The sequence below is a fragment of the Spermophilus citellus genome (assembly GCF_964194105.1).
Source record: "Spermophilus citellus genome assembly, chromosome: 2".
NCBI classification, from domain to species: Eukaryota; Metazoa; Chordata; class Mammalia; order Rodentia; family Sciuridae; genus Spermophilus; species Spermophilus citellus.
In genome coordinates, this window is record NC_138183.1 from 31,605,632 (window position 1) to 31,620,211 (window position 14,580).

General features: G+C 36.1%; 1 protein-coding gene across 1 annotated transcript in view; it reads right to left on the reverse strand.

Annotated features, from left to right (window-relative positions):
• PLPPR1 (phospholipid phosphatase related 1) overlaps positions 1–14,580 on the reverse strand; it is a 660,783-nt gene that overhangs the window by 26,533 nt on the left and 619,670 nt on the right. Inside the window, exon 7 of the mRNA XM_081280540.1 lies at positions 11,224–11,356. Within this exon, the coding sequence (XP_081136666.1) occupies positions 11,224–11,356 (133 nt within the window). The remainder of the gene's footprint in view (positions 1–11,223; positions 11,357–14,580) is intronic.

Consider the following 14,580-nt stretch of genomic DNA (forward strand, 5'->3'; position numbering starts at 1 on the left):
TGGATGAAAAGAACATAGTCTGCAGTTGTTGGAAGGAATGTTCTGTAAATGTCTGTCAAGTCTATTTGATCTATAGTTCAGTTTAAATCTGATGTTTCTTTCTTTTTTTTGATCTGGATAATCTGCTCATTGATGAAAGTATGTGCTAAAATCTCCCACCAGTATTGTATCGAGATCTATGTCTCCCTTTTGGTCTAATAGTACTTTTTTTTTAAATTGTGTGCTGTTATATTAGGTGTATACAGATTTATAATTGTTACATTGTCCTGTTGAATGGATTCCTTGGTTATTATATAGTGGCCTTTTTTGTCTCTTTTATAGTTTTTTTGTCTTAAACTCTATTTTGCCAAATACAAGTGTAACTATTCCTGCTTAACTTATATTTTTTAAATTTGTTTAGAATATCACTTTCCATCCTTTCACTTTATCTGTTTACCTTTCCTTGTGAAGTGAGTTTCTTGCAGGCAGCACACTGTTGTTTTTGTTTTTTAAATCTATTCAGCTAGTCTGTCTTTTAATTGGAGAATTTAGTTTGTTTACATACAAGATAATTATTTTTATCATTTTGGTGATTTTCTTCCAGTTGTTTGAAATATTCTTGGTTATTTTCTTTCTGTTCATCTTTATGGTTTGATGATTTACCACATTGATAGCATTTGTTTCTTTTCTTTTTCTTTTTTTAATATTTATTTTTTAGGTTTCGGCAGACACATCTTTGTTTGTATGTGGTGCTGAGGATCGACCCGGGCCGCACACATGCCAGGCGAGCGCGCTACTGCTTGAGCCACATCCTCGGCCCTGTTTCTTTTCTTTTTGAATAATTATTCTTCTAGTGGGATTTATACTTACACATGCTTTCATGATAATAGTTATCTTTTTCTTCACTTCTGAATATAGGCTTCAAGCATCTTTTGTAAGGCTGGCCTGGTGGTGATGAATTGTCTCAGTCTTTGCTAATCCTGGAAGGTCTTTATTTCTTCTTCATTTCTTAAATATAGCCTTGGTGGGTACAGCAACCTTAGTCAGCAATATTTTTCTTTCAGGACTTGAAATACATCATTCCATTTCCTTCAAGCCTTGTAGTTTTTCCACTAAGAATTTTTTTGTTAGTATAGTGGGAATGCTCTTGAATGTAACTTGGTGCTTTTCTTTTGCAGAGTTTAAAATTCTTTCTCTGTCTTATACTTTTGATAGTTTGCCTATGATATGCTATGGGGAAGATCTTTTCTGGTCATGTCTATTTGGGGTTCTATAAGCCTCCTACACAAAGTTGTTCATAATCTACCTAAATTAGGGAAGTTTTCTGCTATTATTTCAGTGAATAGGTTTTCTATGCCCTTAACCTTTATCTTCTCACCTTTAGGTATTCAAAATGAAGATATTTAAGTTCTCTCAACTTTTTCTTTCTTTCTTTTTTTTTTTTGGTCTGAATATATTATTTTTAAAACCTGTCTTCATATATTGTTTCTTCTGCTTGTTTAAAACATTTGTTGTTGGGACAAATTATATATATAAATTTTTTTAGTTGTAGTTGGACATAATACCTTTATTTTGTTTGTTTATTTTTATGTGGTGCTCAGGATTGAATACAGTGCCTCACACATGCTAGGTGAGTGCTCTACTACTGAGCCACAACCCCTACCCCTACAGTATATTTTTTTGACTGATTTCATTTCCAAGATTTATGTTTGGTTCTTTTTCCAAGTCTCTTTTTGCTGAATTTCCCATTTATATCCTGAATTTTCTTCCTAAGTTCATTTAGCTGATTATCTGTATTCTCATAGATCTCATTAAGCTTTTTAATAATCATTCTTTTAAATTATTTATGATGTTCTTTCATATTTCTTGTATTGCTACATTGAGATTTGCACATTTGGTGGATCAGAAATCTCTACGACTTTCATGGGATGGCCTTCTTAGTAAACAGCTTTCTCCTGAAGATGTGTCTTGGGATGTTAGTTTGTTATGTAATATTGACTTTAATTCTAGCTGGGCGCCATGATGTAGTTTCCCAGTTGCTTCCTTGGCTATGATTAGTGAATTTGGGCAAAGTTCATTATCATATTGGAGTCAGACTTATGGTTTCTGAGGTCTATGCAAGAGTGGGAATATTCTAGCAGTTCTTAGCAGTTCAGGCAGGTGGTATAGACAGCAATGAGTATGGGGTTGCTCCCTGTGTGGCTGTTCTTCAAGAAGTGGTGGCACCTATTGGGTGATAGAGGTGCCACAGATACCCACATGCTAGCTTTGCAACTAAGAAGGCCTTCTGGTACCAGCAGCATCAGCAGTGCTGAGGGGTCTGAAGCGCTTGTCCTTTAACCAGTCAGTGGGATAGGCCCAGACACGGTGCAAGGAAAGATAGTGGCAGAAATATTCAGCACCCACTCTGTGTCACTCACACCTAGTCCTGACATCACTGCAATGACTCACAGTGGAAAATGCATAGGTTGGGTGCAACAGGAACTGTGGTGTCCCTCTCTGCAGCTTCTATGGCAGTACTCCAGGTGTGAGATGTCAGCCTCCACAGCTTTGTGTGCCCAGGGGTAGGGCAATCGCTAGAGAAAGGGTGTTGCTCGAGGCTACCTCAGCATGCCCCTATAGGCAGGGCAGCAGTAAAACCATGATGTTTTCTTACTATCCTGTTAGTATCAGGAGCCAGAAAATGGTACAGGAGGGAGGTGTATCAGAAGCAGCATGGGTATCTGCCTTTAGTCCTTGCACAAGCAGGAGTTCACACATCACTGGCCACATCCTTAGTTTCAAAGGGCAAGCAAGCACTATATCTCCTGGCTCTCAAGGGTGATGTCCTTTGTTCCCTTTTGTGTCACAATGCCTCTCCTACAATTCAGGGAACCTGTCAGACTTAGGTGACAGTCACTTTATTGGGCCAAGTTGGGTTTAAACCCTTCTAACCAGTGCAGTGGAATGTCTATGGAGTCCCAGAGATGGGACTATGCAGTGGGTTTTAACCTCTAGAAATGTTCAAATTCAGGTAATAGCTCACTTCTCATGATGGCTCCTGGATATAGCACTGGAAGTTCACTGAGAGATGTGAGATTCTTTTCCAAAGCAAGGCTACTGAGCAGATTCCATGTTACTTATTTAAGTGGGCCACAAACCTGTGAAGCTTGTGAAACTTTGCAATAGCTAGGATTGCAGCCTCCACACTGATAGTTTACTTAGACTCTATCTTTCATTCTTAGGTGTGCAAAGGGGAGAATCCCTTCCCCATCTGTGGAACCAAGGTGGAAGGGTAACTTGTTTTTATTACTGTGCTGTCCTCTGAATCTTTTATTTTTATTTACTAGGATTGAACTCAGGAGCGCTTAATTACTGAGTCACATCCTCAGCCCTTTAAAAACAAAATGTGAAATAGGGCCTCCCTAAATTGCTAAGGCTGACCTTGAACTTGAAATTTCTGCCTAAGAATCTAAATCATAAAAAGTTCTAGTCTGCTGATTTTTTTCTGTTTCATGGTCACTCACTGTAAATTGTAGAAACATGCCTGTTATTTTGGCTTTTCCTTCCAAAATGGGTTTTAAATGGTACCTACTTTACAAAGTTCTTATTCAGATCATGGGAAACTGATAAAAACAACTCATAAATTATAAGCTATAAGTAGATACTATTACAATTGAAGGAACTAGTTATAAATTAGTCATAAAATTACTTCCAAAAACTGATGAAAGAGTTAAGAAAACATCATTCTCAACACATAAGACAAACATTTAACATCATTTATTATTCATCCTTTGCATTAATAAAGCACCTTTTACAATGGGATCAGCTGTTTTTTTTAAATGCCCTGATAACCAAATAAAAGATGTACTTCTTCTGCCCCCAAAGCATAAAATTACATGATTTCTTAATATAGTTTTAACTCAAGAAGAATGTCTCCTTTCTTTGCACTTTTGCAGGATAGCTCTTCGGTGTTTTCCCTCTCAAATATCTGTCACCCCTGTTAGTTTCCAAGTATCTGTTCCTTAATTTTGTTAGGTAGCGTGGGTCCAAACTCTGATTGGTAGAGAAGAAAACCCCTAAAAATTTGCCAGAAGCAATGATAACTTTAAAATATATGGAGAATGTGGATGCACAGGAGTCTAGAAAGTATGCCCTGGATACAAACCAAATGTGGAGACAGACAAGTGGTACCTACCAAGCAATCTAAAAACGGGAATATCAAAGTGTGCATTTTCAGAGTGCTTCCATAATTCCTCAAATATGCCCTTTCTGATTCTGTGTTTATAATTTTCTAATGCTGAAGCTGGCAATCTGAGTCCAGCCCCATTCCCACCTCGAGACTTGCATGACCCTACCACCACCATGCCAGGGGGCTGCCAGCCATGTTAGTGGTTAAAGACACTAGTATAATGCTATTGCCCTCTGTTTGATGCATTTCCAGTCACTTTTATTATGTTCTAATGTAATAATTTAAGTAGTTTCTAAAATACACATTGATTTTTTTATTATTATAGAAAGCTTTGAAACTACCCTTTAATAACTGTTGAAAGTCATTTTAGAAGTTCAGATAGTACTTTGGCACCTCACTGTGCATAATTTTGTTATGAACTATTTTGTAGAGCAAAAATATTCAGAAGTTTTGGGGAAATCTTTAAACTAAACTTGTTTTCTTAAAATCTTTATCAGTAATTCTTAACTAAAGGTGATCTTGTTCCCAGGGGACATTTTGCAATGATTGAGGACATTCTGATTGACACTAGTGGAGGAGGAGATGCTATTGGCATCTGGTTTGTGGAGGTCAAAGATGCTGCTAAACACCCTACAGTGCACAAAGGACAGTACTATACTCCTATACAAAAAATAATTATATGGGCTGAAGTGTCAATAGTGGTGAGGGTGAGGAACATGGATTAATGGCAATTAAGTGCCAAGAATTTGCAATGGCTAAACTGTGAAGTGCTAGAGGCCTTTTGAGCCCAGCTTCTAAGTACTGGTTCTGGGGAGGATCCTCAGAAAAGGATCAATAAAGTCTCATACGATTCAGTAACATTCCCCTTGATAATTAGGGTAAGCTCTAGGATCCTGGGCTAGTCATCTGTTCCAGTTCTGTAACAATCTGGTTCACTGAAAATGACATTCAAAAGGGAATAGATTCATTTTCTGCTCTGAACAGAGCAATAAAAAAACAGCCTCATCACAGCTTCTTGAGACCTGAGCAGAGGTTGCTCCCTGGCTAGTCTTTTAAACCAATCATGCCTTCTAGTTTTAGCATCCTTTCTCCCCTGTGTACTTGAACCCCACCCAAAATGGGAAGCACCAAATGCCTTAGGCTCAATTTCTGGTGGGTTGGCTGCTCATAGGGTCTAGAAACTTGGGTTCTGTTTCTTTCCCCCTAAGATCCTTCCTGGTTCTCTCCTCCTGATTTATGTTCCAGAGCTTCAACTGACAGATATTGCCGAGTTCTAGAAATATCTCCATCTGCTGATAGGCCCTTGTCCTGCCTTCCGCTTCACATTTTTCTTTTATGGTCTATACTCATGATGCAGATACTGTGGCTTGGGTTTAGACTCCCTAGGCAGGGAAAACCTCTTCAGTGAGCACTTGGAGTTGGCCTACTTCCCTGGGCAGCTAGTTGGTTGGGAGCTTCCCTATCTTGCTATCACGTCACTGTCAACTTCTAGATAATTCTCATTGTATGAGTCTCCTCTCCCCCCTTAAAATGGCAAATCTGCCCCCACACACTCCCTATTTTATTTCTCTGGTTATTTTTCTCTGTAGCACATGTCTTCTAACAAGACACTATAATTTATTTGTTTACTGTCAGGCATCCTCTGTTAGAAATTTTTCCTTGTTGAGTTTATATTCTATTTGGTTGACTAATATATTCTCAATATATTAATGAGTGCCTAGCATAATAGTAGGTGCTCAATAAATTATTGGTTGAAGATTGAATGGCAAGACCAGACCCTTGCCTATATTTTAATTATAAATACTAATGCAAGTAGAAATACACTGATCGAATCAAATAAAGTCTCTTTCAGATAAAGTAAATTTAAATGACTTTCAACAGTGGAAAGGATTTTCTAGTTCTCTAAAAGGCTGACATTAAGCTTGTTTCAGGGCATCCATTCTTACAACCATAAAACATCATGACCTTTGAAATTGAATTTAAAATATTCATGCTTCATTTAGACCACACTTAATTTATGGCAATTAATTAGTGTTACATGAATTAACTGTTTACTATGGCATTTTCTGTTCTGTCCAGTGCTACCTAATCCTTAGACTGACCTAAATGGCAAAGAATTTGCTTAGTATTTAATCAAATTTTTATTTGGAACAACTCTGGGGTCTCAAATGAAAAGGCCATAATAAATAGCTTCTGGATGACAGATTATTTTAGGTGTTAATAGATCCTTCTATATGGCAAACATACCAAAAAAACCCCTCATTAAATTCTAATGCTTTCAATTCATTACCTTTTGGTATTAAATCAGTCATTGTTTAATAATTGTCATTTACAAGAATAGGTTTATTCAAGTATATTTGAATGAACAGAATTTAACTGAACTTCATAAGTTTTTGGAAAAAATGACTTTCTTATGTAAGTCTTTACTGCTGGAAAGGGAATGCCAGTTCATCTCTCCCGAGAACTTAAATCTGCAGATTGGTATTGCCATCAAGTGTATTGAAATGGAATAAGAAGGGAAAGGAATAGAGGGGGAAATGAGGGAAAGTAGTCTAAGTACATGTCAGTAACTTGACATTTGTTTTTTTAGAAATGTTGGTTGAGTTTGTTACTTGAGTCAGTCCCTTTCCTCCCTTCCCACATCCATGTAAACATAATGTAAGAAGACCCAATGGTTTAGAAGAGGATTTTAACATGGCAGAAGAGGTGTCCTTTTAATGCAAATCTTAGGTGTACTTATTGTTGGATTTGTGAATCAGAGGAATTCAGTCAGGATTAAGACAATTAGCATTTGCTAAAAGAGGACTTAATTTGAATGTTTTCTCTTTGATTTAGCTTTTCTTTCCATTTTACCACTTAAAATTTATTTTGGAACTTTGAGGTGAGGCAGGGCTATCCCTTCAAGTTCAGGACAAGAATGTGAGAGCCCACGTGCCACTTTTAGCTCTCTTTCTGACACTGAAGATTCCATTAGAGAACTTGACCATCTTTCTGGAGAGCTGAAAGTCTTTATCTTATCACCTACCATTTTTATTTTGTTAATATTTAGATTTTTTTTGATATTTAAAATTATACATATTCATCATTTTAAAAATAGGAATTATAAAATAATGAAAAAGAAAAAAAATCTCCCATTATCTGGAAAATAAATGTTCACTCATTATTCTAAAACTCAGAAATAATAACAGTTAACTTTTAGCATACAGCCCTTAAGTCTCTCTTCTGTGGAACACACAAACATACAGTTATTTAATGAAGTATCCTTATGTTTAGGAATAATTATAGAAAAATTTGACTAACATTATAACAGAATATTCTCCTTCCATTATACATTCTTAATACCATTTTTTGAGATTGCAACTTATGTTGGCAGCATTATTTTTTTAAAAATTGTACTAGATATTTTTGATTTTTATGATAACAAGATTTTAATTCATACAATTAATTTACATCTCTATTTCCATAGGATACATTATTTGAAACTAAATTTTAAGGTAAAAAAATCGTCTTTAAGGCTATTGAAATACATTCTCAAATTGTAATACAGAAAGGGCATATCAACTTATCTTACCAGAACTGTATTAGAATCCCAGGTTTTTTTTTTTTTTTTTCATCCTTGGCAGCATAAAACATTATTTTCTTTAAAAGTATTTTGCTAATCCATTGGTCTTTTTTTGCATTGTGAAGCTGATTGTATTTGTTGGGAAAAACTATTTGTAATGGATTCTAGAATAATTATGTAAACTGCAAGAGAAAAGTCATGCCATTTCAACTTAATTAGAATAGTTATCTGAAATAGTTGTCATTTTCCAATGCCAATTGCATAGTATGTATTTTGGTGGCTACTGGGCTAGAAAAATAGACTATTAAGCTCTTTACAATAACATCCCTAATATACATTTTGATTACCACCTTATTTTTTTATATTAATTTCTGCCAAAGGAAACATTTCCATTTAAAGGGTCTTTATTCCGTGTAGTACATTTTCTTCCTTCTATGAAGAAAAATCAATCTGTAGTCACCCAGAAATAGTAAGTTGTCCTTGAGAGACCCTTCCCCATCCTTCTACTCTGACCCTCCTATATAAAAAAAATCAGAGTAGACTTCAGGCCTTCCCTTAGAAAACTGCCTTATTTGTGCATTTTAATTTCCTAGAAGTTAGTTGAAGATTGGTAATAAAGGTAATTAAAAAAGGAGGCAAGTGAATATTTAAGAATCAACATTTAACAGCTGCTCTTTGCTTGTTCAAAAAATACAAAGTAAAACCCTATATTTATTAAAAATCTATGTGCCAGGCACACTTCTATATGCTATTGTTAGAGAGTGAAGAATTCTCCAAGGGATTACAAATTATTAGGAATAATAGGCTTAATTATGCATACGAATGTGGTAGGTACTTATAAACAATGTAGGTGCAAGGCTCTCTGGGGGCCTGGAAGATGAGGTAGCTAGCTGTCTGTATGGGCAAACAGGGTAATGTTTAAGTAGTGTTCTGAAGGATGAGTAGGATCTGGCCAGATTTTGTGGTAAGGGTGTGGCAATGGAATACCAGGAATCCATTGAAAAGTTTTAGGCAGGAACAATACCAGCAATCCTTTGAAAAGTCATTCCTCTGTCTAAAACTTATCTAAATTTTTGCTTAAGAAAGATCAATGGCTGCAAGAGGAGCAATGCATGGTATTTTTGTGGGGTTGGTGTGAATGGAACTAAGTCACAGGACAAAATGTAGGAAGATTGCTTAAAAGGGCAAGAAGTTTTAATGGCCTGATTCAGTGTTTTTCAAACTTTAGTGTGCATCAGAATCACCTGGAAACTTGTTAAAACACATATTATCAGGCTCAATCCCCAGAGTTTTTGATTCAGTAGGTATGGGATGAGGCCTCAGAATTTGCATTTATAACAACTTCCCAGATGGCTTAGGTGTCTCCCAGGTTTTCTACACTAGCAATCAGGCAGATCCTCTTGTCATAAAACAAGAGGAAAAGCATTAAGCAAATAACTTTTTACCCATCAATGCTCCTTGCCTTCCAGTGCTGTTTTTTCTTCCCCAAGGCTGATGCTACCTGCTGGCTATCCCTCTACTCTAGCATCCCTTTCTTATGAGCATCATTTCATGATGCTGATTTCTAACTGATCTATTTGAATGTCTCTGCTTCGGGCTTTCTGCATTCAGCTTTCTATTAGTGTACAATAGACCCCAAAGGACTAATGTGTCATCAATTATGAATGTGGGAATTCGATGTTCCTCCAAGGTGACAAATTTCTATTTAACCTTGATGGTCCTGAAACTCTGCTCAATGCATTGTTTGTGTGGGAGGGTAGTGCACCCCAATAGGCAACCCGGAGGGTTCATTTTGGGGTAATTTGGGTCTCTGAATCCTCAGTGAACCAAGACTTGCTCTGGCTAAGCACACAGGCCTACATAAATGGCAAATCAAATGCCAGTTAAAATTTTTATTCTTTGGACGCTGTTCCCAGCTAGGGTGTGATTGTTCTTTGCCAAGGAAAAATATCAATGACTTTCTAAAGATAATTTCTATTTAATTCTAATCTAATAACCCTCTGAATAACTTGTTTAATTACATGTGCAGGAAGCACATCAGATGGTGAGCACAATCTGCTTTCTTTAATGAATTATGTACATGCATATGCATCCATGGACACATATATTCCTTGGGAGAAATTACTATACCTCATTTTCAACCAGATTCTTCATATGTACAATGAGAACCATAAAATATCTTACAGGATGTTGTGCGGGGAGTAAACAAAATAATGTGTATAAATTGTCTAGTTCAGCATTCTGTATAATAAATATTCTCTTCTCTCCTTTCCTTCCCCATGGATGATTTGTTATCTAGCCACTTTGGTGGTAAGCGATCTGACTCTGGACATTTTGAAAGAAGCCATGGTTTGAAATGGGTAACCTAGACAGTAGTGGCATCATTTTGATCAGGGTATCACAATGAGCCAATTGCAATCCTCCATAGTATGCAAAAACTTTTCAGAAAATATCATTAATCAATTCTTAGGACTATTTTAATGTTAAGGGTTGTTTCTTCTACATTAGATTTTCTTGGACTTCCCACTCTACTACTTTCCTCATTTTCATTTCATTTGGAGACATTATTGCATATTTGGTTTCGGTGTGGTCATCTGCTCATGACTGAGGGCATTTAACCCTTTCCTACAATAATGGAAAACAGTGGGGTGGGGGTGGAAATAATGATTACCCAAAGGGTTGAATATATACTGTATATCTGGTCTCAGTTCTATATGTCCCAAATGGCACCTTGGCTTGTTTAATACCAGACATGTTACAGCTTGGGAGTTTTACTGTGGCTCCCAGGAAGATCCAACCAGTAGATAATTGCCAGATTTCATTAGAACACAATAATAATTATCATTTATTATTTATTTTGTAGGAATTCTGAAATACCTTTATTTCTACCTGCTCATATATATATTCCCATATGTATGATCATGACCAAAGCACCCTGGGATTTTTTAAATAAAAGTCCTAGAGGGAGGGATATAGAACATTTTTAAAAATTATTTCTTCTTATAAACACTAATAAAAGTATTTCTTTCCAACTTTGGGAAGGCATTGTTTTCAAGACCCTGGTGGATTCGATTTTAACCCTTTGTTAAATTTCCCACATTTTAAAAAAACCCACTGGATAGAAAATCTTAATCAGGAAGTTTGATTATTTCTAAATTCATTTTATTGGTGTTCCCTCTTCTGCCTGTTGCCTCACCCATCTAATGGGTATATGTCAATATCCAATCAATATTAAAATATATGTTCATGGAAAATTCAGATAAATGTTGTATGGGGAAAAACAACTTTTAAACCATTTATTTCTAAGACAATAAGTGCCACTTTATTTCATGGGTCAAAGATTCAACTTGGCACTAGGGGAAGACTCCATTTCTGTCCTTCCTGTATAGTCCCAAAGCAGCCCTTGCTTTTAGTTGAAAGTTCCATAGATTAGATTGTTTTACCAAATGTGTTCAAGTTTAATAAGTTTTACCTATACACAAGGGCTGGCCCAGCAGGCTCCTGTACTCACCTATGAATCTGATGATCCTTCGGACTAAGGGGTTCAGGTAACAGCATTCTCCAGTCAAAATTGTTTTCTCCTGGGCAATCAGGGATTCCCTTGTTGACTTTATGAAATACATGGATATCTCACCAATAAAAATCTGGGGAAGGAATGTTTAAGAAATATCAAGCTAGAGAGTTGTTTAAGAGACCAAAAATATATTTTTGAGGATTCATAATTTTTTAAAAAGATACTATGTTAGAGAGGTGGGAAGTTAGTTAGTAGTTTACATTTAATTCTTCAAAAGAATTAGACAAAGTAATATTTGATAATTTCAGAGTCCAGGACATAATATTAAAGTCTAAGGTCATATAAAACGTTAAAATAACAAATTGTAATAGAATTTATGATAAGGATTATGTTGGAATTGAATTTTTAACTCAGTGTGTGCATTGCAATAATGAACAATGATTCACACAGCCAATGTGCCCAAGTAGGCATTATATACACATATCATAATAAATTATTACTTCATAATTTAAAAGAACTATCACCATTTACATTATAAATCCTTGTTTGATCATCATGTTTGCCTGATACATTTCTCCTACTCTGAAAAGGTTGTCACTTCTTGATATGGTACTTATCTCTTACCTTGAAATAATGTTACCATTTAAATCATAATACCCTTACATGGTTATAAGCTCCTTGATGGCAAAATCCACAGCCTACATTTTTAAAACTATCCTTATAGCACTCAGAACAGTATGTTCTTATTTGAAACAAGGAATTGGCATGGGGCAAGTTTTAGCAAATGCTGACACTGCCATAACTAAAGACTGAGATCCATCAATGAAGAATAAAACTTAATAATTACCACCACCTATGGAATACTGGATGTCGGGCACTTTTTAGCACAGTTACATGCTCACAAGATAACCTAGTGTAGGTGTAATTATCTTTGCTTTCCTGGTGAGGAACAAAAGCTCAGTAAAGTAATTGACCCTCCAAAACATACAGATGGCACAAGGGAGCACTGAGACTGGTATCCAGGTCAACTGACACCGATCCAAACCTTCTACACTTCTCAGTATGTTACCCACCATTTTGATTTTCCTAATCATAATTTCAACACTTCTCCAGAAGAATGATTTTATAGATATTTTTCTTTCTCTCCATAGATCTGTGATTTTAGAGAAAATTCATCAATGTTGTAAGAATTCCCATGCCTTATTTTCTCTTGCCACTATGGACTGATTAGATGTATAAAGATGTTAACATCATGAAAAGGCACAGGGGTAACAGAAATTAAAATTTCAAAACTGGAATCATCTCTGAGTGGTTTTCCACCCCTTCATGGGTGAGGAACCTAAGGGTTTCAGGGACTTGGCCACACACTTCAGACAGTGTCTGAAGCAGCTCTAAAATGTGGCCAGAGGCTCTCTTTTCACTACACTACTCTACCTCATACCTTAACATCATGAGTTTTTCTATGGTTAAAGGATACTGCATTTAACCTACTTTTCTTTTGGTGTCCTCAATATTAAGTCCAAATTCAAATATTTGTATTGAGTCACTACTATGTACAAATGTAGTGGTTAACTGTGAGGAAGAACTGTGAGGCTGGTTTTTCTTGGCTTCAAAGCTGGGTTTGTGACTTACTATTTCTAATGATCTTGGATGCACTATGTAAGCTTTCTATACCTCAGCTGTCTTATCTATATAATCAAGATAATACTTTTAGGTTCAATTGAGTGTGTGTGTGTGTGTGTGTGTGTGTATATATATATATATATACATGTATCTACATATGTACACACTTATGCATACATTGTATGTGTATGTATGCATATAGGTGATTGTATTTATACATATGAATCATATAGCATAATATGCACTATAGGAGGAGTTGAAGTTGTTATTGTTAAATCAATAACCAGTGAATCAATGTCATCATCATTATTTCTATTAAGTACTGTGCCAGGACACTGGTGAGGCAGATTCCAAGATGAATAAAAGACCCTCCAGAATCTAGTAGGAACATACACACACACACAAGATCTTGTAAAATCAGACAGATTGTGTCTTACATACATTACAAAGGCAATGTAGAAAGAAGCCAAGTCTCCCGGGTAGGAGGAATGTCTCTGCTTTGGGAGAGCCAGGTTTCCTCTAGTCAGTTTTCATTCCTAATGCCATATGTACTTCCTGGCTAGAAGACGCTGCTGCCTGTTATATATTTATAATATGCTGTCTTTATTTACAAGAGCGCCTTTCACCTCCTCTGCCAAGAGCACTATCCAGAACACTATTGTGGTTTTATCCCATCACATGGAAAAACGTCAATTTGTCCCTAAAAAAAAATTCTGAACTTCTTTAGTCTCCAGTTGAGGGCCATTAATATTTGTATTTTTCCCCTACTCCCTGCCCAGAACCTAGAAAATGGTTAGTTATAAATAAATAAATAAATTCTATTTATTTTAGAAGGGAAGAAAATAAGATTGAACATTTTATGTGGCCTAGAGGATGCTTGCTGTCTTACAGGCTCAGCAAGACCTTTGCATGTCTCCTTGATTCACAATTTGCCTCCCTAGAGATATTTTAAATCTGGATGGTGTGACCTTGAAATGAACAGTGATAGTCCAAACTGTCATTAGAGAGAAAATGGGGAAGGAAGAGAAGATAAAGAACCATTTAAAAATAGAAAAGTCATTAAACTTACAGGTTTAGATGATTGTGATGGTTAAAAAATTCAATTAATTATTTTGTTTAAAAAGTTTTTAGTAGTTACATTTAGTCTAATAATAAATTTGTTAGGATGTCTTAGCCAGATTAAAATATATATATAATATAAAATAATCAGTTTTTAACTAAATTGGTCTCTTTAGATCTGAAGACCATGCCTTAGAGTTTTGGCATACTGTAAAAAGTGAAAAGACTTTCTGGGCTTGGAATATTCTGGTCAGCAGTGACCCCAGCAGAGAGGGCACCAGGGGGCCAAATCAAAGAAGTACACCAGGGAGGGCCAGTGAGGTCAAAGATATAGGCCAACCATAGGTGGTCTGCAGGTGAGATAGTGCCTCAGTACTGGCCCAGAGAGAGCCAAGCAAGTCAGAACTTGGGTGGCAAGAAGAAATACTCAGAATTCACAGGCAACGACCCAGCATGGGTCACCGTGTCAGGCAGATGACTAGAAATGGTTGTGCAGAGTTAGAAATACTTTGTGCTCAACACCCTTGGAATTCACAATGAAATGATGCTCTGTCATGTAAAAATATTTGTGTACCTTCAAAAGCTCATCTCTAAGACCCATTTCATTATAAGACCCATTTTCATTATAAGATGCTAAGAAACTTTGTTTGTCCCTGTGAAAATGCATTACTA